Genomic DNA, 27,277 nt, shown 5'->3' with positions numbered 1-27,277 from the left:
ACAGGAGCGCTAATTTACTTTGGAAATTGGTAAACAAACTATTCTATCAACCCACATTTCTCTCTCAGTTGAAGGTGTGCTGGTGGAGTGTACTAACTGGGTTCTGTCTGAAGTGGCTCCAGCGTGATGACAAAATACATGGCCGTCCTCTCGCTGGTGATAACGCAGCACATAAAAGGCTCATTATTCAGAAGTTAATTTGGCAGGCTTTTCTCACATTAAGGCTGTGCCAAACCTCAGACTCCCTCCCGCGTTGGTCCCTGCCACTCCTACCACTGATCCTTTACTGTACATAGGATGGGAAGCATGCCCTTAGCACATCTATACACAACCCGCCAAAACATATACTCGTATGCACTGTACATACACACACACACACACACACATACACACAGCTATACTCATTAATGCAAACATAACCCTAGTTAGATCCCTATATGTAATAAATTGGATTAAATTCCACTGGCTAAGCACTGTGATCTCTTAGGGTTAATTAATTTCATTCCATTCTGTCTGTGTTTTTTATGCTTCAACACATGCTGACACTGTTATTGTGTGGCATCCTGCTCATTGGAGAAGTATAATAGGCTCGTGAAGGAGGGAGAGGAAGCCACAATGTTTGGTATTCCGGCTACAAAGTGATTTTGATTCTTTCTTTCTTTCTTTTGACAAGGAAGTACGCTACAGTAGCTAGCTCTAATACGGTGGATCCTTCCCCTCCTCACAGCCTCTCTCCAGCTCTTATCTTCCCCTCCAAATGAGAAAACCTGGATGGCTTCTAAAGGCCCCTGTTTCTGCCTGGATGCTATCTCATTTGGTTTTAATATATTTATCCATTCATTATTGTTCTCTTTTATCAGCCAGCTAATATTGTTCATAATTTGTCCTTATCTCCGAGCCTGACAGTCAAATTTACACTCTGGCTCAGCAGACAGATGGAGAAATGACCCTTTTCCAACCCCTCCTTCCCTAACTCCTCTCCTCCCTTCATTCCTCTCCTCTTCTCCAAACTCCAATGAAACATGACTGACAGCCCACTGTATAAGTAGTTGTCATAGCAACCTCCCCATCCTTCTGACAAGTGCTTTTTCTCTAGAGCACGCTCTCTCCCTCTCTCACAATATCGCTCTCCCTCCTTCCATCCCCACTCCCTTGCTGTTGCAACGATTGAGAAAGAGACAGACAGAGAAGGGAAATTTGAAAACCAGAGAGCACCTAAGGCAGTTGGTATGCTTTCCTTCCCCGCATCACCCTCCCATTCCCATCCCTCCCCCTCTCAGCCTCCTCCCACCGTTCCCTTCCTCATCCTACCCACCCCTGACAATGATTTACCAACTCCTGTGGTGCACCTCTTTCATCCATCCTGGCTTATCAAGGACTGCAGGACTGTATGCACATCAACTTACAGTATGGCCACATCGTTCTCACTCTCCTACACATTCACTCTCTCCTCCTCTCCCTCTTTCTTTCCTCACATCTGCTTCCCCCAGCTCCTTCCTTTTCTTTCTTTCTCTTGTTGCTCCAAAAACTCCTACTCTGCCCCATTGCTTTTCAATAAGTCTCATTTCACTGTCTGCTGTGTAATCATGGAGCATACAGTAATAAGTCTCCTGTATACTGCACTGTGCTGCAGAGAGAATACACAGCGCTGTGTGGAGAGGAGATCCTTCAAACTTCCAGTGGAAATAAACATTATGTAACAAAAGAAGGTATTTCGCAGAGCTTTGAAGCACATTTTAAAGGGAAGGAATTACAGTGGTATTGTTTGTCATGCACATGCTGTAATGGTCAAACTACAGCACGAAGAATTGAGATATGAAATATAACTGGTATAATTTGGTTTTTGCACAGTGTCTCAAAGGCTTTACACTAGGCCATTGCGCTCGCACTGAAAAGCTTATATTGATTAGAAACCGTCTAAATGGACCCAGTAATCTTCAGTATGTATAACCAGGCAGCACACTGCCATTTCATTATTCTGGAGTTTAATTTCCAATGCATTTATTCCAAACAAGCATCTGTTTAGTAACTCAGAGTAAATTAAACATGATGGGGGGTGAATTTCACGATGGCAGTCGTGTGTGTCACAGTGAAGTACAGTACTCTGCCACAGTGAGCTGTAAATGCATCTTAATGCCAGCGTGCTGCACAGTTTTCACGGCTAACTCGCTGGTGGTTATTAGACCCCTGAATTGTTTAGGTGATGGCATTTCACTGTAAACACTATAGAGCAAAGAGTCGCTCCAATTTGGGATGGCGTTCATGTTGACTAGGCTCTGTGGTGAGGTAAGCGAGAGAGAAAAAAAAACAGCTCATAATTTCTTGTCTTATTTTGTATTCATCTATACACTAGATGCCATTTACCACAGGTGAGTAGCTGTAACAGAAGGATGATTCAGCCATTTTGAAAGCTGCATAGAAAAAGGAGCCATCCAGAACAGCATTTGCTGCTAATCATGCTTTAACCTCTCAACTTTCTAAAATGTTTCAGGGTTCATTTCGCTGAGCTAAAAACACGATTCAAATGGAAACATTGTAAAAAACACAGTTGACATCAGTGTTACTGTCTAGTTCAAAGTAGCTTCCTTGCCCAATGAGTAAGCCATTTTATGTTAGCCAGCGAAAATCAGGCAGAAGGAAAAGCTTAAATGGAGTCAAGGCGAAACACTGCCTGCATATAATGAAGGCTTACATATGTAGCTGTGGTTCCCCGAGTGAGGAGATCTTTTCACCCAGTTAGGGTCAGTTCCCATACATATGGAATATGTCACCGGGAAGAGAGATATTATGCTGCATGTAATGTACTGCATATTAATGCACAGAGAAACACTGATATGAGATTGAATTGTAGATCGAGGAAGAATGCTCCCGAGCTGTTGGGGAAACTTAATTCAGCGTAGCTTGGAGAAATCTCGGTTTCTGCAGAAAACTATCTGAGGTTGCCGTCCTTGGAACAAAAGTGCCAAACCTCCAGTAAAGATATGTCAGGACAACATGAAGGAACAACAATGGGAGACTTTTTTTTTTTGTTCAGTTCAGATGAATATCATAAATACTCAACTTTGCATTTCAGTAGAACAAACCGATGAAGCAGTATTGTTAATGGTGTCTTATAGCTTGTAATGTAGCAGTGTCCACTGTAATAGCAACAGCAATTAGAAGTAGCTACAACACCAGCTAGCAGTCTTTTGTCTGTGTCTACACAGGGTGCGTTCAGGCACAGTGTTGAGTGTAGGTCACCTGCGTTTTGGCAGCCCAATACACAGTCACTGTATTTACATGCATAACTTAAAGAACATAGACATAAAATATGCTTCAGGCCGTGTTTAAACTCATATAGCACAAGTAAAATTTGAGGTGGTAAGATAGATGTGTTCCGTCACGACACAGGAGATGCAGCTGAAAGCTCCTGTGTAGAGTCATTGTTAGCAGCATAACATAAATCAGATAAAGAGGTGAAAGCTGAGGTGGTGAGAGATTCGTGTAGCAGTTCCTGGAAGGTAGCTACAGTAGCTGTTAGCGGTAATCATACAGGTTAAAGCTGAGGTGAGGACGCCGCTAGCATTATATGTGTTTTTTGTGTCAGTGAGACTCCACATCGTTCTGTATTGTGCTCCGAAAGAAAGCACCAGTCTAGAGAATAGCTCCCCGAAAGAAAAAGTCAATTTATTGTAGCTACGGGATGGTTAACAGTGAGAGATCCAACTTGTTTTGTGTCTACTTTGTGTGTGGTCATGGTGGGGAATCTGTCATCCGTAATTCTCTGTGTCAGGGTCATCCGAGTTGGAGTATTTTTTTTTTTCCTTCCACCCTTTCTCCCACTCCTTTTTTCCCCCCCTCCCCCTTCAGATATGTGTAAACGGCCGTAGGTGTTTTGCACTCTCTGCATGTCTGTTTGCACACAGCCTGTGCTGCAGCGTTATAGATAAATGAGATAATGTTTCAATTGGCGATGAACACAACACCTGAATTCCCAAGGTAGCGTTTTAGTTCGGAGCAACCACAGCAGAATCCTAGACGGTGGAACAGATCTCCTGGATGATCTGTTTTCATGCGTTGTTAGCCTGTCACACTCACATTGCAGAACATTCACTCCATCTCTCTCTCAACCACACATGAAGAACTCCCACTAAATGCTGTAAATAAAAAACAAACAAACATAAAGTCACATCTTTCTTACATTGCAGTCAACTCCTGCATGTGTCTCCACTGTACAAGGTTTTTTATTTTTTTTTATTACATAGGAATGTGATATATGGTGGCCAATGATCCTTTTATACTTGGACTCTTATAAATATTATTCCATTCAGCTGGAGGTGACATGCCAGTTAGCGATCTTTCAGCTAAAGGATGGATGCGGTGTCGTATTTTAAAACATGCCAAATGCGGGCTGTTCATGGTATGATCATCAGCTCATATGAAATTGATGAAGGTCATGCATTAATTCAAAACTTGTCAGAATCCCATCATCTACTTGACAAAGGAAGTTACAGCCAGAGTGCAGGAAGAACAAAAAGGGCGACTGTGGTTGCATGGGTGGTCCTGCGTGCTGTGTGTGGCTCCACTGCTATATACTGGAGCCTATATGAGATGTGGTCTGGCGGCATTCAGGGAAATTTGTGCAGTCGGTCCCCTCCCCCTCTTTCTCGACTCATCTCCCACATCTAACCTCAGAATTTATATTCCCCCTCCAGCAAAAGGAAGGACCATCTTGGCCTTTCATTTTCCAGTTCAGGGCTTTTCTTTTTTTGCAGATAAATGCTCTCCAATCCACCCTGACAGATGTCACATTGCATCACTTCCATTTTGATACATAGCCTCTGATCCTGCCACTTGCAATAAGGAGCCAGCACCAGGGACGCTCCTCCCTAGACAACACTCTGACACGGGTGATTATTTTAAAGGTGCATCATTGGTGGTGCTGAGTGCTGAAACCCTAGCCGGCCGCCATGTCCGCATACACCCGCTGCTGTGCCTTCTGCAGGAATGTGGGTATCAGCTTGTGTCTGGGTCAGAAAACGACAACACGACACACTCAGTAGTCGTCACAGGTCACACTGACTCTGTGCAATACCTCTGGCAGCGATTTATGGCCGCTCTCAAACCCTCTCGTAGCAGAGGCCTCTCGTCCCGTCTCTCACTCAGTCTCTCCACTGTGACTTTACAGGTCAGAGTTGGAGAAACAATCTGTATAAAGGGAAGGCTTTAGTGCTTCTGCTGCCAGCAGAGACACGCTGCACTGAAGCATTAATCATACAAGGCCAGAGTACATCAGTAAACACAGTGTGTCAGGTCAAGGTAAAGATCAGATCCCACAGCATTTAACAGGACTCAATAGCATACAGGCTATCTATTGAAAAGTCAGCGTTATTCATGGCATGTCTCACAGCCTTCGTTGCTCGCAGGAGAGACGCCATTGTTCACTGAAGAGCATACTGAAATATTTCTCTGGCTACACAAAAAACACTGGATCAGCAGCAATTAGTGGAGTAAGAGAGAGATAAAGAGAGGAACGAAGGGAGGGAGGCAGTTGAAAAAGAATGAGGGGCAAAAATGTAGAATCAGCGAGAGAAAAAGAAAAGCAGAAAAGAGCAGAGACCAAGAGAGAGACCAAGGGAGACTGTGGTTAAAGAGAGAGAGAGAGAGAGGGAGAGAGCGTGAGTTTCCAGCCTGTACAGTGTGGTGTGTAGGAGGTTGGAGCTGCCTGGAGCCCCTGGTACTTTGAAAGGACCAAAGACTTGCTCATTGTCTTGGGTCTCTGTACCTCTGTATGTGTGTGTGTGTGTGTGTGTGTGTGTGTGTGTGTGTGTGTGTGTGTGTGTGTGTGTGTGTGTGTGTGTGTGTGTTGAAACCTCTTCATTAGTCTTCCCATTGCTCTTCCCCGCAGCCCCTGACCACTCACTTACCCCCAGCAGCTACAGTATATGTGGCCATAAAGGAATAAACCCAGTTATACTAGAGATTAAAATGATCAGTCTTGGAGAAGAGATAATACAATGTGACTCAGGCCCAACCAGCGTTAAATAAACTGGATAGCCATTCTACTGTACCAGAGAACATATGTCTGTGTTTATTTCTGTGGAAAAAAGAGAAAATCATACCCTGTTCCACCAACAGTTATGTGGTTTCACCGCTATATGTTCTCAAATTAGTTTCATAATTGAGGTCAAAGTTATAATTTAACCTTTTTGTCTTGTTGTTTGTTCCAGAAGACAGGAAGTTGTTTGTCGGGATGCTGAACAAACAACAGACCGAGGAGGATGTGTACCGCCTCTTCGAACCCTATGGAGTCATTGAGGAGTGCACGGTCCTAAGAGGTCCTGACGGAAACAGCAAAGGTATGAGCCATGATACAGTTGTCAGCATTATTTAGGTCAGTGGCAGTGAAGTGACAGTGTGTGTGAGTGTCAACGTCAGCTGGGGTATGTGAAATATTGTGACATATGCACCAGATGTGGGTCAAGTAGCATTTTCACATAATTACAAACATTTTTACGCTGCACTGTTTGATGTGCTACGCGGCTGCAGGCAGTGATAAAGAAGTTAATCCAAACGTATCACATACTGTTTGACTGATGTCTGACTTATGAACTATAAGATAAGTGGATAATTAGTAGGTTTGACTTTCTCCTTTTGTTCTCTGTAGAGAAATGATTATATTTTATTTAATTTTGGTGGGGGGGTAATTATGGATTTCTTTCGTTCTCTGAAGACAGGCAGGGAAGATTTGGATCAAATTAAATCAAAGACAATCTTTTATACAGTATAGGCCTAATATTAGGAGCAGTGGGCAACCACTGTGTGATGCCCAGGGACCAACTCCAGATTTAAGCCTTTGCCTTGGTCAAGGGAACTCACTGGAGAAATTAACCTAACATACATGTTTTGATGGATGGGGGGAAACCGGAGCACCTGGAGGAAACCCACGTAAAGGTGTAGAGAAAATGCAAACTCCACACAAAAACACTCTGCCCTAGTTCGGAATAGATTTAGGCATAATCTTTGCTTTAATCCAAAGGCCAGACACAAAATCAAGACTCTCCACTTTAATGTAGCCACCCCAAGTTATCAGTAATTGTAATCCCATACAGAAACAATTCAAAAAATGCTTGTAATTTTAAAATGCTGACTGTGCCATCACAAACTCTTCCTCAGCATATATCTTGTTTCAGACAAAAACTCTCCATTACAAAGTGATGACTTCTATTCTGCCGCTGACTGTTAATCCTATGGATTCTATGGATACTGCAGGCCCGTAACTTGGGTACTGTAGTGTTGATATCTTGAAGGCCTTTTTCAGACAGCCAAAAAAACTTTTGGAGACATCAATTCCCTTTGACATGCAGCAAAGAGCAAAAGGACTAGTGGTTTTTCATGTCTTTAAAGCCTATTCCCCAGCCAGCGCTTATGGAAATTGTTGTGGAATTATATCTAAGGGGGTTTGAAGCCAGAGCGCTCTTACTCTGCAGTGGTTTGGAGGAGGAGAAGGGAAAGATGGATGTCAAAACAATTCAAGTGTCCCCACTGTGAGGATGGGGGCAGTCAAGGAAAGCTGCCACTATTGAAATGTACATTTACTCAGGTACAGTTTTGAGGTACTTTACTTTACTTGAGTATTTCCATTTTATGGCTGCATTTGAAAGGCAAATAATGTACCCTTCAATCTACTACATTTATATAACAGCTGTAGTTCACAGTTAATTTGCAGTTTCATAATATTTATACACAATATAATCACCAATTAAATCCTGATCATCAGACATTAGGCTATTCAGCAGTATAGTAGTTAGATTAGCCCCACCCTTACCAGCTGTGACATTTCAACAAAGTAATGCTTACACATGAATCTGTCAATTGTTATAATCTAATAATATATACCGTATTATCCTGAGCTGGGTCATTCTGCAGAATACGTACTTTTAATTTTAGTCATATATATTATATATTATATATTATATATATTATATCTCCTATCTATATATATATATATATAGTGTTAAAAACTTAAACTTAAACAATAATGATTATATTAATAATTGAGAAATTCTGGCCTAATCTAAAATATCAATTCGGCCAATAGCCAATGCTGATGCTGATTTTTGCTGTTATTCATTCGCCCTTTTGTGCCAGGGAAACAAGAGAAATCTACACAGATAATCATCTCTGCCTTGTTACAGCTCAGTCTATTTCACTTCCCATCCAAGATGTAAGACACAGAGCTAAACAGCCAATCACTGTCCATGGAGCACATTCACCACCAGCACCATGAATGTTTGCATGCAATTTGTGCCAGTGTTGGAAAACAGAGGTGATTACGTCTCTAATATCCAAGTTGGAAAGAACCAACACATTTAGTAAGCGCAAAATTGATGTGACACGATAAAATGGTGCATGCCATCTAATTTCCTAAAAGACCGATGTCAGCAAGGCGAATATCATCCAGTATCGATGTTCAGTTGATAAATCTCTAATATTTACAATTATATGCAACAATATTCTTCTTCTATAATAATTACTGTAAATTTGATAGGAGAATATTTTATGCGCCATAGCTTTTAATTTCATATTAAAACTCCTGTTTGGCTTACTTTAAAAAGCTAGAGGCAAAGTACATTAATAGTTAAGTGCATAGTTACAGCACCATATATTTTGTACTACTGTAGCAAAGTCCTTGTACAGGTCATGCCGAGCTCAAGCTTTTTTCTATCCATATCTCAATAGGTGGTAGTAGTTTGACAGCTGAATGGGCATCTTGATTGGCTTGTGTCCACAGGGGTAAGCCCATTAAGAGGGGAAGAATGGCAGGGCAGCTGGGTCAAGCAGGATAGATGATAAGAAGAATAAAGTGTGAAAGATTAAATAAGAATAGAAAAGAAACTTAAAATGAAATGAAATTAGGTAAAATAGGGTATAATTATAAGAGGGCGTGATGGCTCAGTGCAATAGACCCAGGTTCAGTCTTCACATGTTTCTATGTGGAGAGTTTAGAAGTTGTTTTTGGTTGATAAACTTACTGAGCAGTGTACGGAGCACTGTATAATATACACACATGCATCATTAAGACTGTGTTAGATTTGTAATAGACTCATGTAATTAATCAGCCCAGTACATCCAGAAAAACAGATGAATAAAGACATTAAATGGATAAAGTATAATTCATATTTTAATAGAAACTGAAGCAGTTAGTGGCACTGTACTGGAAGAATTTGAGTCGTTCTAAAGGAGACAAAGTGTACAGCATTGAATCAATTTGTGGATTTTTAAAAAAATATATTTCCATTTCTTAAATAGAGGCTGTAAGTCAGTTTAATCATTTAATAATTAATGTGCTCACTTTGTGAATCCACGAAAGCTATCGTTCACTTGTTTTCACTTTATCTACTCACAATATTCCTCAAGGACATTAGAAGAGAAGAGTGTTGCTTCTGTGGTTTCTGGCTTTTGGACATGCAGACAGCTTCATATTCACGAATATTGATCAGAACATCCTGTTGTGGGAACAATGAACTGTGCTGAGCTCTTGAATGAAGTGGTTTTCTATTTGAAAACATTACGAGTTTAGCCAGTTTCACTAGTCTTTAATATGCACAGACAGGCATGTGGTGCTAAATAGCATCCTTTTCTGCTTCATCAGTGCAATCTTTAGCCTGCAGCTTCTGCCTGCTTGTCTGCCTGCCTAATGCCCAGAGTGGGGCAGCCTGCTGTGCAATGAGAGCCTCTCACTGCACAGTGATTTCTGTGGTGTCAAATATAATTCAACATCCTTCATTAATATACCATAGGCTTTTAAACACACATGGTTGATTACATGTACTGTACTTACTATATATATACCATGTGTCTGTGTGTGTGTGTGTGTCTGTGTGTGCATGTGTTTGCTGTGCGGCTGTATTCTCTCTTCCAGGTTGCGCCTTTGTCAAGTTCTCCACACACACTGAGGCTCAGTCTGCAATCAGTGCCCTCCACGGCAGCCAGACCATGCCAGTAAGTACAGCTCTCTCCTTTACACAAAAACGTACACGCACACACCACACAGCATCCATCGCATGCAATCACGATAGTTATGTGCAGTTTACTTCTCTTGATTCGGAGCTGTTAACTGACTTCAAGCTTTTAATCCACATACAGAAAAATGCAACCATCCTCATAAATATCCCAGCTTTAAAAAAAAACAGATAAAACCAGAAACCGCCTTCTGTCTCTTTAATTAACATGGTACTTTAAAAAAAAAAAATTCCAAATCTAATTTCCAGATAAAACTGTTTAGAATGATAATTGAATTTTGGGTGAGTCATCAATCAGCAGTTCTGCTTGCATAATCAGTGAACGTAACTCCAGTGTGAGATTACATTTGCTCGTTATGTAAGCACACCGTGTCCTCTGAATTCTCTCTGTATTGGATTTACTATGAGCAGAAGCTGTAATGCTCATCTGTATTTCTCTCGTGTTTAGGCATGGTCCCCGTATACCTGATGGTGTCAAAATAAAAGCTACTTACTCTGCACTCCAAACCTGAATAGAGTTATTCTCTGTGACATCCGGCAAGTGGACAGCGAGTCACGTCCCATATTATACAGTAGCTTGAAGTATATTCTGCTTTTATCCTCATTTTTGTTTTGGCAACTCTCGCCTCAGAGAAGCAGGGACCCTGAACTCTCTACCACCCTATCTCACAGATGTTGTGTTTCACTGTATGATTTCATTATTAATGGTTGCCAATGTGTGGCTCAAGAGAGGAAAGCGGAGAAAAGCCCTGGAAGCCAGCTGTGCCATTTTGGCGCAACCTCAGAGTCAATCTAAGTGCAAATGACTGCAGGTCGTAAGGAAAGACTCTGGATGTCCATTCTCTATAGATACCCTCCGTTTCTGTTGCTCCATCCCCCTATCTCTGCTAGCTCTCTGCCCTCACTCGTCTCTCTTTGGCAGCCTCTCGGGATATTAGGCAATAGACTTGTTTACTCCACCTTTCACCACATTGGCTACTGAATTATTCATCTAACTATAAGCAGGGGGCAGAAGGAAGGGGAGGAAGAGTTGGAGAGAGAGTGAGAGACAGAGAGAAGGGGGTGCGGGGGGGGCAAAGGGAGAATGAGTGAATGGACAGGATTTATACCTCCTGCTCTGGTAAATTGATTATAGAAATCTGATCAGCATCTCATATCCTGTGGCTGCTGTAGGAGAGGGCACAGTGTGCCTGCCTCGCGGAGATTAGCGGACCACCGGTGGACCATTATGCCTCAGCAGGACGTTGCTATTCAAAGCAAAGTGTCTATCAGTGTAGCAAAGATCCTGGAAAAACCTTGGACCGTACATCCCGTGTCCATTTCAGTTCATGTTGATTGCAGTTTAGTCACACCTGCAAAAAGAAGTCAGGTACAAGTATAGTGATGCAATGCATAAATAAGTCATCTTGTAGGATGTATAAAAAAATGAATACATAAATAAAGAAGTAAAACAAATGAAGAAAGTCATCTGACAGATAAAATACAGGGTACATACCCGAACTTGTAAAGGCCATCCAGGCAATCGCCTCATTCCTCCTTCTTAATGGCTAATGTAAATGATACATTTTTCTAATGAACTAACACTAACTGAGCCAGGATATGTAGTGCGTGCATATCTGCTACCACACCAAGGCCGTGGCTCTTAAGCATACTCAGCGAGATGACCCTGAACAAAGCCTAGCCAATAGCATCGCAAGCTGAGGTGTTGAAGTGCACCGAATATTAACACTGCAACTAACTACAACAGTTTGATAGATCTACTGCCAATCCCCCAAAGCATGAAGACTGGCTTCTTAGAGTTTATCAGTGTGCATACACACGCACAAATGAATGCATGTGTGTGCATACATAAACATCTACAAACAGAAGCACTTTGCGGCTAGCACATTTACATGAGCATGCACATGCACACACACATACTCTTTCTATATTGCTCCTCTCTGTGTTTCACTGTCACATGCTCGTACAGCCACAGGCTAGGGTCAAAGGCTCCCTGACTGATCTTATTTTCCAGCTCGGAAGGCTTGAGCTGAATACATTTGTGTTATTCATGTAGAGGGGGAGTGGGCATTTTGTATGTATTGTATGTGTAAGTTGGGAGGGAAAGGGAAAATCAGCATAGAGTGGAGAGCATGTGTGCACGTGCACAAATGATGGTCAAGATATACTTTATGTATGCTGTACATGAATGAGGGCATATAAATACGTCAGTGTAGTCATCTGTGTACATTCGTGATGGACACCAAGTGAAAAATGATCTGCCAATAGCTAACTACGACATAATGTCACTGTATGAACGATGATGGCAAGATACTGTAAGCATATGAATTATAGGAGTGTATCATCAGGTCACATATAAGACCTTGGCTGGATCTCCATCACACCCTAACCCGTCATATTTCAAACATGCAGACCTCCGCCTCCCTTACACACTACACCACCATCCCTCAGCCTCCTTCTGCCATCACACACACACACACATACTGCCACAGTTCAGAATATGAGTGGCTCAATTAAACATTTAAACACTAGAGCTGTAGAGCAAATTGCTGGGATTCAGCAGGGCCGTGTAGGAAGTAAGTCCTGGGACAGAATTACATCGAGATGGGGGGGAGGGTGTGCGGGTCAGGTCCGTAGAGCCGAGCTGATTTTTCCACTCCGTATACGCGTCAGCTGAGCCTGAGTTTGAGGATATTTCAGCTGACACAGGGCTTGGGATAGACACACAGGAGCAGGATGATGGAAGGATGAGAGCAGAACAAAGGAAAGCAAATGGGGTAAAGTTTTCATAGAAGAGAAAGCTGGATGATTGAGAGTGAAAAGAAAAGAGGGTTAAAAAAAAAAGAAAGAAAAAGCCTCCAAATGTGATTTCCTAGTTGCCGGATCCTCTATTACACTCACGCAAGTGCCGTGAGTGTCAGGATTTGATATTCAACAAGACACATTGTTTTAATGTACAGATCAAGATGTCACTGCCTTAAATAATAATAAAATGAAAGGTGGAAAAGCAAAAAAGCAGCGCATATAATACAGTATATAAATGCTGGTTTAATTCAGAAAACAGTAATGATCTCATTGTGCATTCCACGAGATGCAGAGTTTTAGTGTCAGTATTTCACAAGGATGATAGATCTTTGCGTTGCTACTCATTAAACAATGTTCTGCCTTTATTTTTTTAAGTTAGTGTTTATTGTTTAAGACCTGTCATTTCCCCCACAAGTATTTCCACCCAGGCAATTTCCATTCTAATAACCTAATAGATTACCGTCATCCATTATTTTACCAGCTAAGCTCAAAGAGGATTTGTATTTATATGATTCCATGGGCAGTAATACCTTATTAAAACTGTAGTATCATGGAAAGGACATAAATTGTAAGCTATGTTCTGCAGAACCTAACTCTGTTTGCAGCACTGATATAGCACTCAGTGAGGGAACCATAGCTAACTCATATTTTTTTAAATTCTCAATGTGACTGAGGGAAATTCACCTTTTAACTGTAGCTTTAATACAACGGTATGTGAAACTCACCATAGCCTCAAAACAACGTCAAATTCTGTCCAGATTAGCAGCTCATTCTGGGCACTCATGGTCCTGAGGGAACCCCTCTGGTCAAATACATTTTTAATATTAAGTTGTAACTTCTTGAATATAAAATAGTTTTTGAATCTATAGTAAGCAAAGTGGACGGAATACTATGCCATATGATTAATAGAGGCAGTTTATGTAACAGATGTTGAACTCACGTTATCAGATAGACAGGATGTGTTTCTTCATTTCTGTTTTTGTGCTAGCACTTTAATGGATTAAATCATAGTATGACCCATGTGGACTAGAACACGATTAAGGCCTTCATCATGAGACATTTGAAGCCGACAGAGCTATATACCAATACAGAACACAGGATCAGCTCCTTCTAGCTCTACCCAGCACTAATGCCAGCCAGCATATGTTTAAAGTTAAAGAAGTGTGGACTGTATAGCAGGGCTTGAAGCTTGGATAGACACCAAGCCTCCTTGGCAATGAGAAGAAACTATAAAGGAGCAGACTTTCCTTTTGGTTCTGAATCTCTGTGGTGCTTTTTTTTTATCCCCCCTGTTTAACTCCCCTTCCTTCAGTGGCTCCCTGGGCAGCTGGGAGCCGCCTGGTGGGGGGATTCTGCTCACACTTGGCAGCTTAAAAATTTAATGAGACTTTTACTTCACACTTCATCCTCCTCTCTTTATAGCAATGAAGATTCTGCTCACTGATATCCTGACAGGCCTAACTGGGCAAACCTGGGAGATAAACAAATGTGGCAATAGATGCTTAGCCGACAAGCCATATGATTTAGGTGCCCCAAGGAGAACCAGTGGGAGGGCAAAGTCAGTGTATAGACCTTCTTGAAAAAAGCTTTGCAGAGAGTAGGACATACATAGAAGGCTATGAAAGAGAAAGGCACAAGGCCTCTTATGCAACCAGACAGGTCAATTCACAAGAAACCGTGTTTCTGTTATTCAAGCAGGCACACTCCAGTCTAGTTCTTGTTGGAAAAGAGGTTGACTGCAGTGTTCCAACTTAATATCCTCAGATTATAAAATTCAGCCTTCCTCAAAAATTAGAGAAGCAGAGCAGGAACACGCAGCTCTCATTACCAAAGAGGGTAGGCCTTTAATAGCTTTTTTTTTTTACTGTGAGAGGGAGTTAAAATATTCAATATGTACTAGCACATCTCCTCTGTATTCCGGTCTTGCACTGCCCTGTCCTGGACTCTCCCAAAGTTAAACCTCATAATAAAGTTAATGATGCAGATAGTAAAAAGCTGGACAGGCACAACAGACAAACCCTAAACCTGCAACAGTGCCAGAGTTAACCTTGAAGTGACTGAGCGTACTCTTTAATATATGAAGTGTTGCTTAAAAGATTTATGAGCAGAACTATTATGTTATTCTGTTTTTATTGTAGAATCACACATGACTCTCAGTGTTCTTCCTATGTGTCAGTATGGCACATACAGTAAGAAGCAAAACAATTAGTTAGTCAGCTGGCCAGAGTACAGTTGTCAGCAAGCTTGACGGTCGGACAATTAGTCTGTCAGCCAGTTAGCTAAACATCTAGCCAACTAGCCTGCCCGTCAGTCAATCACTCTGCTAACTAGACAATCGGCCATTTAGTCAGGCAGCCAACTAACCGACTGGCCACTCACCTACAATCTTTCAAACCTGCGATTCAGGCAGCAAACAAGCCAGGAGCAGAGGGCTCGGGGGGGATATTGAGAAAAGTGGGAAGAGAGAGAAAGGGAGAGGATAAAATCTATAAGCTACAGTCGAAAAATATCCACTGCCTGTCTTTAAACATCTCTTTCTATCTGTAGATGTTTTTATTAGCAGAGCTCCTGGGACCTCAGTCAGGGAAAATGCAAACAAAGGAAAATAAAAAAAAACTTGAATGAATTATGTAATAAAAACGAAGGTAGCATTAAAGTTGCCATTTATAACAGCTTGCCTATTGTCAACAACTCCTCCCAGGTTTCACCCACATCCAACCACACCAAGAAACCAAGAAATGCCCCTTTAGCCCTTTAAATGCCCCAACCCCCAACCTTTAGTCCAGGAACTTCACCAGTCACCACTGTTATTGACAATATTGCCTCAATTCCAGCGGGGCTCTTATCGTGACTGACACACAACCTTTCTACACTGTCAGATCAGAGTAATATTTCGGCCTTTTATGTGGATCGATTGGCCAGTTTGGGGGCGCAGAGGGGAGGAGAGGCGGAGCACACAAAAGGTCAACTGTAGCGCTAAATCATTTGAAGATTCTTAATGAAGGGTGTGTGGCAGACACACCTGCTGTTTCATTATTGGGCTACAGAAAGAGGTAATCTTGTTGATTAGAGGATGGATGGGGATGGGGATGGGGATGACCACAATGAGGAAGAAGGAGCCTAAAACAGACGGAGGACAAAATGAGAGAAATTGCCCCTAAAAAGCAACATTTTCTTTGAAGAACACTTTTCACCAAGGTCAATGGGAACCACTGCCAATTGTAGCTCTTACTTCAAATGATTGTACATTGCACATCCTTTTAACCTTAACTGTAGGAGGGAACACCAAGGTTACATATATGTCCTGTACTGGAGGGGGTAAGCTAGTGGGGAATATAAAGTATTTATGTCGTGCACAGCGAGGCTGCTTTGTCCCGAGTGACTTTGTACATATGTTAAACACTGATTGAAGGAACCGATGGTTTCTGTCTGCACATCAGCCTACAGAGCTGTTCGCTCAATAAGTAGAATATTTTTATTCTTCACATATCTCTGTTAGGTTCATGTTTATGTATGCCTGCAACAAAATAAGGAAGTGCGAATCTCTGCAATAATACAAATGTGTAATGATGTTACACTCCCTAAAAAAAAAAAAAAAACTGACATATGATTAGAGGAGCTCACTAGATATTGATGTTAACAGCATTTGTTGTTGCTAATGAACACGGCATACTAAGAAATCAGAAATAATAACCAGTAGCATTCTTCATGTTAGTTTATTTATGTATAGCCTGTGATTGACTGAGTGTTGGTGTTAAAGGTGCTTGCAGTGAAGCAGGGTTAAGTATCCACCTTCTTTCCTCTGATTTTCTGTTTTCTCTTCCCCCCTCAGGGTGCTTCCTCCAGCTTGGTGGTCAAGTTTGCCGACACAGACAAGGAGCGCACCATCAGACGTATGCAGCAGATGGTTGGGCAGTTTGGCATCTTTAACCCAGCCATCGCCCTTCCCTTCAGCACCTACAGCTCTTACGCACATGCGGTGAGTTGGAAAAGACAAGCACAGACAGAACAACTCAAATGGAAACACATTAGACTCTTATATACATATACGTACTGTCTGATTGCATATACTTTTACTTACTCACCGAATCTGAAACTCCAGATGTTGGAATACTTACTTGTTTCTATCATGTCCTTGAAGCTGCTATAATCGTAATCACAGTCAATATTTTTTTATATAAATAATGGATGCGTATGTGAAACTTTTCAGTCTTATTGATGAACCCGCAGATGATTGCATAATTATTACTGGACTGTGCAGATCACCTCAGCTCAGCAACATTTTAGTGTTTTTTAACTTTACCATTTTGGTTCATTATCACTAACCCTGCTCTCATAGTGTCGTTTTCAGCCGTTCAGGAGATTTCTCCAAAAACTCTAAAGATCTAATGTCCTCTATCTTTCTACCACCAAATGGCAGGCAGACAAGGTTTGCGAGTAGCTGGTGACTATTGTAAAGCATTGAGTAGCCAGTTATTTCCCTCAGCAGTTGGTGGAAAACTAATCAGTGTTTCATCAACTAAATTTGATATAGCCACTGTGATTAACTTGAACATCGCAAAGCCTTCTGCCTCTCTCTGTGCTGCCTACTGGAGTAGTGAAAAGTGGAACATCAAGCATGTCAACCGTTATAACTAACTAGTCAACTAACATCTGTTCTACTCAGCTGGTTATGTCTGTCTCAGAAGAGAAAACTAAGAAACTGTTCCTTTGAACAAGCCCCACTTTGTAACACCTCAGTATAACCCAGTTTCTGCAGTTCAAACAACTCCAACAGAGTGATACGTCTTCTGGCTAGCTGATCACCTGAAATCAGTTTGTACAGAGCTGCTGTGATTGGCTAGTTATGTGCTAGGTAAAACTAATTAGTTGTTTGGTCCTGAAAACCTAAAATAAACGGATGGCTGCTCACAGACGGATGTTGTTATTTTATTTTTAATGAACCCTTCAATTAAATGTTGTTTGGGACATGCAATGGTCAAATTCAACCAGAATTAATAGAGAATTAATAAGACATAATATTACCTACTGCAACTTTAAAAAAACTTCAAGAACAAAACTACAGAGTGACTTAATACATACTGTATGTATGTATGTATAGACATTTGCCACAACTTTTAACAAGTATTTTTATTTTGTTGTTAATTAATTAGTACTGAAAACATCATTTTTGTTTGGCCTGTAATCCACTTCAGGTAGTTTAGTGTATTGCTGAAGTGAGACCACTGGTGTGTTAGAATTCACATCACACACAGGACATGTTTTAGTTAATAACTTCTCTATCGTACCTAAAGAGAACTTTTGTTATTTCAAGTTTCTACTTCATCGACACTGTCATAAGTAAAAAATTAACTTGCCAAAACCATCATGACTTCCACCAGCAACACTTCTTCCTCATCTTAAGCGGTGCTGCTATGCCATTGCATTCAGACTTTCACAGCACGTAGGCACACACATTTAGCTTCTACCCTCCAACCCCTTCATCAGCTTCCCTTTGCCCTCCTACCCCCATCCACTGTACCCCCCCGCAGGGCATGGCACCATACACACACAGCAGACCCATGGCTCTTTGATGAGTTCAGACAGCCTATGCAGCCCCTCTCACCACGCGCCCCCCTCTATCCTCTATCACACTGCTTCTCTACCCTTCCCCTCTCCCTCCTACTGTCCCTCCCTCTGGGGCCATGAGATGCTTCAGGGGCCACAGTTGACTCAGAATATTCCATGGGCAACTTATCTGCACACAAACTTTCTTCTTCCCTGCTGAGGCAGAGTCCACACGCGCGCACACGCATGCACAGCCTACTTGAAGCTGGCTAAAATGAAATTTAAGAAGAGCTTTCCATCCAGCACTGAGATAAAAACCTGGGCCCCCTGTCACAACACACTGCATAAATTCACATAAACATCCACAGAGTATTTATTTACAGGGGAGGAGGAACACAAATTCATTTTTTCCTGTACTTATTTGGCTGTCAAAGTTATATATTTTTTGCTGTTTCTAAATACCAGGATTAATTGGTGACGTTAGCCAGGTCTTGGGGGCTTATCCATTTCCCTCATTTTCACATCACAGCCATGGGACCCAGTGTGAAATGTGCAAATTGACCATCCCAGAGTAATTGCGAGGCCATCTCTTGTGCTCTCTCCAGTAAAACTCCCACCTTCATTACCATTCATGAAATGCAGCCCTTTCCCAGGAAATGTGGAGAAATGCAAATGTTTAAGGGGTGGTGAAGGCAGTGGCGGTCTGCGGGGAGACCATTGTGCCCCGCTCAGGTTGGCCATGACTCTTATTTACTGTGGCAGAGACCCGTGTCGACTCATACAGACGCACACAAGAGTGTACACACTCACATGCACTGCGCGGCAAATGTTCTTTCTCTCGCTCTCCTTTCTCTGATACACACATATAATATGACAAAGAGCAGGATGATGTTAGGAAATTGAGTTCCGTGTGAAAGTAACAAGGGCACAGGGGATACTTCAGCATTAGAGAGAATCAATTACCATTAAATTTGAAGGAGAAATTGCACATATGTGGTTTCACAACACAAAGATTATACATGAATGATGTTAGTGAAGGTGAAATTAGTACTATGAATCACACAGACTGTGAATGCTATGTACCTCCATATAATGTATTTAGTCAAATAAAGCAAGATGGTGGAGAAACTCAGAGGCAAGGCAACCTTGGAGATAAACTCACCCCAACTTTTGATAAAGCAATGACTGCACAAGAGGCAGTAATGGATAATCAGCGAGGCTCTTGTTTTCACATCTTGCTAAAGACTTATTTAATGAATCCAAATCCTGGTTCGGACCGCTAGGTACGTAATAATGTGGAATAAAGGGAAATATTAGTTATCTTTAGTGTGGGTGTCCAGCGTGTGCAGCGGTTATGATTACATTACAGTCATTGGTGCTAGTTGCATGCACATGGTGTGCAGCCTTGATTCCCCTGTAGCCAGTGGGAATGTGCTGAAGTGATACGATGAATGTTTCTTTACGGCAAGATAAACTACACGTATTCCCCCAAGACGAAAAACCTGCAGTGACAGAAAAAGGACTTTATCTCCAAAGACACACTACATGTTCACCCACTCTCTATGTACACTGGCCAAGAGAAGAGGAGGTGGCACAGTATAGAATACAGACGTGGGGAGAGATGGTGTATATATAGCTATAACCAGGCAGTACAGTAAATGGTAAATTCAAAGAGCTACCTCTCCACTACAGCAGTGGATAGGATTATAGAGTTGAGCTGACAGCCAGTAAATTGGATTTTAGTCAAACCAGGAGAAGGAGGGGGCTCTGAACACAAATTGGAGGGGTACAACACTGACAACATATGCCAAAAATGAGAAATGTGCCATTTTCACGATAGACACAGACACTGGTGTGCTCTGACAGGAGACATCCTATTTGCAAAAAGGTGATTTCATAAAACACAAACCGAAGGAGAGCGAGAGAGTGAGATCCCATGTTTCGTCCCTGTGTTAGTGGTGAGTGGTAATAGTTCTCCCAAGAATCCCGGAATGCAAGTAATAAAACCAGCTTTTATTACCTTTTGTAGACACAAGACACAAACATCATATTTGTACACGATTAGATCTGATTCAAGTCACTTTTCTTCCTCCGCCTTTTAAAGCCACGTCTCTTTGTGAGGACAGCCATTTTAGCTTCCCTTGGTCTCCTCAGGTGGAGGATTGCACGCTGTGTCATAGGACAAGAGACAAGTTTTAGATTTAAAGGCTCCTCCAGCACCCTGCCCCTCTTGCCTCCCTAAAAGATGCATTAGACTGAGTGTGAGATAGATAAATGAGAGGAGAAAATGGTTTAACTTGGTGTTAATAGTGACAATGTGTGGGTGGATGAGAGGGTGGATGATGACTGTACACTCACATTAGGAAACATCTCCCCCTGTTGGAGGGACTCACATTCAAACGCAGCCTTTTGCAACACAGCACACATGAGAAATGATGGTAACAGATTACTGCATCATTTGGCTGTGCTGTGTGTAAACTGCCTGCACACATACACACACACCCACACGAACGAGTGTGTGACCTGGTTTAGCTGTATTATACTTATGAGGACTAGCTCTGCACACACACACACACACACACACACACACACACACATAGTACGCACATAACAAAGTGCATCAGATGAAAAAACCTATTAAAATCTTTCTGTGGAAAATACAGCCTGCTAGCATGGGGTAACAAATGAGGCCCTTGAGCTTCAGTCTTCTGTCTTCAGTCTTTTAGTTCACCTCATTGACCTACTGTCTACCTCTCTCTCTCATTTTTTCAACCCTTTTTACCCCCTCTCTCTCTCTCTCTGTCCCCCTCTCGCCTCTTTGTCTCTCGCTCTCTCTCTTTCTCCATCCCTGGCTGGTTGGGCTGTAAGGGGTCACATGTGACAGTGCCGAGAGTCAGCGAGTCACAGAGCAGCGCTACTGAGATAATTGCCATGTGATAAAGAGGTGATTGCCTGCTGGCACCAAGGGAGAGTAATGCCATCAGGTTGCAATAAAAAAGCAGATGTCTGACACTAAATGAATGCTGCTGGAGCGCGGGCAACTTTCTTTGCTCCCTTTCATCTCGCGCGCTTCTCCTTTGTCCCCCTTGTTTCTGTCTGCCTTTTCTTTCCCACCTCCTTTCTTTTCAAGAGGAAGCAGAAAAGGTTGTGTCTGTGATGATGAACACTCACTTCTGCTCAGTCTCCGTCAGAGACATTTGCTATCTACTGGGTAGTGCATAAATAAAGAAACGGGAATGGCTTTTGAATATAATGCCTTTGAAAAAGAAGAGAGAGAAAAAAGCATATACATATGAAAAGAGAAATGGAATGACTTTGAATATCTCTGTCAACATAACCACTCCACTTTCTGCTCTTTATTTTATTTTTTTATCAGAGACGTTTGTATTAACCACTGCATTCCAGCATAATTACATGCTTGGGTTTCCAATTTGCTGCATTTTAATTTGGAACGAAGCATCAATGAATGCCAGAGTTGTTATCCATGACAATCTGACGGATGGTATTAAGCATTGCATTATTTAAGACATGCACTGGCAGATAGGCTAGTATTCTGGAATTGCTAGTATTCACTCCCACTCCATTATTACTCCATCCAGGTTTGTAGTGTGTATAAGGCCACCGGGCCCACAGCGAATACGCTACAAACCTATTCGAATCAGCATTAAGTCCCCAGGCTTCTCTGAAAGCAACGAGCTGAGCCTGAGAAAAGACAAAAAAAAAAAAAAAAAAACGTGAGCGGTGTGACAGTGTTTATTCTGTAATACCAGCCCAGTCAGACCCTTCATCCTGAAGTCCAACCCTATTCACATCCTAATAGGGGGGGCAGTCACACCATTGCCAAAGCAAGGGAGCCCCAGCTCCTCTAGACCTCTTTGTTTGTCTCTGTGTCATTGCTTTTGTTTAGTTTCTTGTTCCCTCGCTGTCTTTTGCAGCTATGCCCTCTTAAAGGCTCAATTCATCTTATTTGGAGAGGAATGGATGATCCCCATTTGTCACATTGAAATTATGCAAATGACAAAAGGCGTTAATAGATAGCAGTGGCGAGGCATGTGGCTAATGGATGAGATGCCAGCGCTGGGCATTCTACAGCGGGACAGCCGCTTTCAGGTTACCTGACAGGGGCATTGAGGGAAAATAATTGGCTTTTCCGTTGCAGGGTCCCCATGCAAATGCAAGCAGAGTGGCATTCTATACCTCCACTGTCTCACAACATCGTCATTAGCATTAGTGCCAGTGGCAGAGGAGTTTGATTTCTGCTTATACGAGTCATTCTCAGGCCACGGCCATCAGCAGCTCCCCTGACACATAGCAGCGATGCAGCATTAAACAGACATGGAGACAGGGGTAAGAGGTTGGTTCGGTTGTGTTTGTATTCCTATACTACACGGTTCTGCATGGCTACATAGATTGTTGATTCCCTAGATAAACCCATTGGTTCACAAGCTGCAAAAGCCATTGTAACATTGATGGATTTTCTTCTGAAATAGGCATTCAGCATGTGGCTTTCACAGGGAGAATTTAAGCTGAGTGCAGAAACTCAAATAGTCTCGATCACTCTTCATGCATGTTTTGTGTACGTGTGTGAGTGTGTGTGTGTGTGACGGAGAGAGCGAGAGAGAGTGCAGTGCAGGGCAACTGTGCGTGTGAGCATGTCCTATGCATATGGATAAACACTCTGTGGGGTTGATGGAAAATAGTTTCAGCTCTCACTTCTCAGTTGATGCTAAGTAGAAATGCAGAGCGAATGAAAGGATATTGATTTTATCTCTTTGTGGGATTGTTCAATGGGTGAAAATCGACTGTCACTGCAATTTTCTGACTAACACTGTATTACTTACATGGTCTGGGATCTGACTTGCTAGCTGTGCCTGCTTTAAAAATATTGTTGTAATGACTCAGAGTCTGGATTCAGCGACACCTCTAAACAGAGCACAGTTCGACCTCCCAGATGTTGTTTGGCGTGTCTCTAAAACACTTTTCCTGTGGCAAAGACTACTTAGTGAAGGTCCATCCCTGAATATATTCTTTTTGCAAAATGTCTTATTCTGTTTTGGAAAAAGCAGCCCACAGACAGGCCTTGTGATTTACGACTGAATTATAAAACAAAGCAAATTCTGAACTTTGGATGAACGTCATGCTACGAGCAGCAATCATTACAAATACATCACAAAAAAAAAACAAGACAAAAAAAAATAGAGAGGAGTCCAGGGGAAACAGTGTGAGATGTCTATAGGATTTCTATACAGCTAAATGGAGTATTGTGAAGTTTGACAATTTTAAGGAAAAAGCATTGCAGCACTTCTGCAAACTTTGCCTGTTCCCTGAGCACAGAGATAATGTGCACATGTCAATGCTTTGATTTGTATGAGCCCAACAGACAGCTATTAAATCGTTTCTGCAGCTGGTGACAGGCTTCCTGCTGGGAGGATAGACAGATTCACTAAACATAGGTTGACAGGCTTCTTTTTTCTTCCCTTTCTTTTATTCCGCTCTACTTTCTCTGTACTTCCCATGCACTATCCATCCATCAACCTCAACATACATCCCTCCCTCTGTTCTACCCTTGCTATGTTTCTCGCTCTCTTGCTCCCCTTCTCTCGTCTTTGTCTGACTCCTTCCAAACTTACTATATTTTTCATTACCATCTGTCCTCCCCTCACCTCTCTCGCACCCCGTTCTCCCTCCTGCTCTCTGGCGCACACCCTCATCCAACCCTCCTTTCCTCCACCCAACTCTCCGTGTCCCTCTTCTTTAGCTCATGCAGCAGCAGGCAGCCATCATGGCAGCAAGCCACGGAGGTTACCTCACGCCAAGCGTGGCTTTCCCCGCCACACAGATCCACCAGATGGGGGCGCTCAACATCAACAGCCTCCCACCCACCCCCATGACCCCGGTGTCGGGTGAGTTTCATCAAACCCTGGGTGAGCACTTGGTTTCATTCCCTTTGCTTTTGTGAGTGTGTGTGTGTGGTTGTGTATGTGCGTGTTTGTGGATTGGGGGCGATGCAACAAGCATCGCTCTTGTCTCTTGTATGCTTGTGTTAATGTCTTGCTGTTAGTGTGTGTAGGTTTTTGTGTGGGTGTGTGTATTTTTATATGCCGGTGAGGTTGTTATAGGTCAATGTGTGTGTGTGCGTGTATGTGTGTGTGCACAGCGTGAGAATAAAAAAAACAAAAAACTAGAGCTGCGGCGAGGCCAAGAGAAAGGGTTCCCAGCTTACTGGTAATCCAAAATTATTCCACTGGAGAGAAGGAGAGACTAATATGAAGAAATACGTTCAATAGGATTTGCATGTTTATGTTGTTTGTGAATGCAGGAGATATTTGGGGATAGCAGCGGCAGAATAAGGAATATCAATAAGTAAGTTTACAGATAAGGTGCTAATTTCCCTGTAGTATTTTGACCTTGTGCTTTGAAGCACTTGTGCATGATCTGCATGCAGTTGGTTTTGTTTTCCATAACAAACACTTCCTATGCAGATACATTACAGAGGAAAGGGAAGGACTTTGAAATACCTACCCACTGCATAACATTTGCTTATTCAGCAGTGCTTCATTTTCCTTGAGACAGAGGAAACTTCAAGATTCTTCACTCAACAAAAGCATGAGCCGAAATAAATAATACAGTATCCAGGTCTTTGTTGTGCCTCGCTCACCTACTTTGTCAACACTGCAAGTACTGAGTTTTTAAGGTGATGACTTTGGTAACTTTAAACCAATCGGCGTGTGAGAGAGAGAGAACCACCATCAATGCAACACGGCCTTTTTTTTATATTTTCTTTATAGCCATCACAGGATTTCAGCTTCTTACTACAAACCTGCTGCACTATATCAAATTCTCTCTGCACTGTGGTTCCTATGGGGAAGAAAAATATTCTCATAAGTTATCTCATAAGGTATTCTGTTCACTTCTACAGCCACAGACACAAAGAAAGGACTATTGTAAGAATCCTGTTTGGTTCTGCTTTACTTACAGTCACAACAGTCAGTTGAATTGAAATAAACAGGACAGACAGCAGATGTGGAAATCAATGCTACAGGACCCTTATTAATCACACATGTCTCTACCTCAAGCCAGATAAACACATGTACATACAGTGAGATGATTGAACATGCCAGTGGACACACATGAGCTATGTGTACAGTATATCTGCAATAATTTTCAACATCGGGCAATATATCTAGAGAGGAGGCGCATTTGTCAAATATTCACGTTGATGTTTTCAGTGCAAAGTGTGCACTTTTGGGCGGGCATAATCAATCAGAGACAGTGATTAAAAGTGGAGCTCAGTCTTGCTGAGAAGCATCTTATTTTGATGGGCAAAGCACTGACAGTATGGCAATTCAGATCTTTGTGTTCTGCATGCATACCTGTATTTTGCAACACAATAGTGCTGATGAAAGATAGTGCAACCATATTGCAAGGAACTCAGTTTGTGTGTGTGTGTGGGTGTGTGTGTGTGTGGGTGTGTGTCTGCTTGTATTGTTTGTGCTGCTTTTGTATCTCTTTTGAACTGTAGCCTCTCAGGATCAAAATCAACGCCTTAGTCTTAAAGGAAATATTGCTGAATTTTGTAAGATATTCTGTAAAGGCCAAACAGAACTACCTCTGTAAAGGCAATTTTGTATCAATTGCCAATGACAGGAGCGAACAACTTGGCTTAGCAAAGAAAAATATGTTTGTGCCTCAGATATGCAGACAGAGGAGAGTGAAAGAAAGAGAAGTGAGTGCCTCCAAATCTGTGAATCAGATGTGTATGAAGTGGTGCCATTTATCTGCTTTCGGACATGCTTCTGTGTAAGCTACAGTCGACTGATTACCTTTTATTATTGAATATGATATATTCTTAATCTTTGAGAGAAAGCATGGCTTGCGTGAATTTTCAAGGACTATCATAAATATGAAATGTTTTATTTCCCTTTTCTTCATTCATTAATTTGAGTGTGGCTGCCAGCAGCTGCAGGAGTGGTAGTCTAGCTTGCTGCTTTGGTATACAGCTATTTTCTCTCTCCCCTTTCACACTTGTGGCTATGACTTATTTAGAGTTCATTGAAGGAATACATAACATTACTGGCAAGGCTGTCTGTATAAGTAGGCCAAGAGACTCTGACACTACTGAGAGACTGTAGGATGTCTGCCACGAGTCAGTGGAATAATTCATTGTAATATCAGAATCTGTTTTTAGGGTCTGGGAGCAGAGTTCTTCTGTGCTTCGACAGAGTGGTAATTTATGCATTAGGTTTGCTCATCAAGCAAATTAGAGCTCGAAACAAATCTATAAATTCTGCCATTTGCCAGCTGTGTCAAATGTACAAAAGCATACAAGGTAGAATGGTTAATGTCCCCTTTCCTTCCTATATGGGAACAATTGCCAATTGATGGCTACACTGCCACCTTTCTGAATTACACACATTGCTCTGCATTAACATAAAGCTCCAATAGTAGCTTACTAGCTGAAAAATCCTGTCTGATCTTGAGGTAAGTATGTGACATTAATCTTTTATTTAAATGATCAGTATAACCTCTGCAACATAAAAAAAATCTTGTTTGTGACAGCAAGCTGAAGTACAAAGAGGCTCAGAGGTTAAGGGTGTTACTCTGAAAACAATGAGACATCCATTTGATCAACAGATGCAAAGCATTTAAGCTTGATGGTGCATAAGCCGTTTGCCAGATGGTTCAGCTGATTAGAGCATGTATCCTTACAATGATGCATGATGATGCTTTTTGAAAATAATGTTCACCAGGTGCCGCTCCCTGAGCGCCGCAGAAGAAATAAAAGTTAAACAAAACAAGGGAGAGAGAGGCAGGGCTGGAGTAGCAGTAAGAGAGAGACAGGGAGATAAAGGGGGTGAGGGAGGAGAGAAAGGAAGCAAGGAAGAGAGAGAGAGAGAGAGATGCGAATCCATGCTGAGTAT

At 42.0% G+C, this 27,277-nt stretch overlaps 1 protein-coding gene across 11 annotated transcripts in view; it reads left to right on the top strand.

Moving 5' to 3' along the window:
- celf5a (cugbp, Elav-like family member 5a) overlaps window positions 1-27,277 on the top strand; it is a 180,111-nt gene that overhangs the window by 135,920 nt on the left and 16,914 nt on the right. For 4 of the 11 annotated variants that reach the window (XM_027290656.1, XM_027290657.1, XM_027290655.1 and 1 more), the window contains exons 4-7: window positions 6,210-6,338; window positions 9,905-9,984; window positions 16,642-16,788; window positions 24,115-24,280. In XM_027290656.1, the coding sequence (XP_027146457.1) occupies window positions 6,210-6,338; window positions 9,905-9,984; window positions 16,642-16,788; window positions 24,115-24,280 (522 nt within the window). The remainder of the gene's footprint in view (window positions 1-6,209; window positions 6,339-9,904; window positions 9,985-16,641; window positions 16,789-24,114; window positions 24,281-27,277) is intronic. The other 7 variants (XM_027290662.1, XM_027290661.1, XM_027290664.1 and 4 more) reach the window with 4 other exon arrangements.

Source organism: Larimichthys crocea, chromosome XVII, assembly GCF_000972845.2.
Source record: "Larimichthys crocea isolate SSNF chromosome XVII, L_crocea_2.0, whole genome shotgun sequence".
NCBI classification, from domain to species: Eukaryota; Metazoa; Chordata; class Actinopteri; family Sciaenidae; genus Larimichthys; species Larimichthys crocea.
The sequence above is the reverse complement of the archived record's forward strand: the minus strand, read 5'-3'. Positions and strand labels throughout refer to the sequence as shown.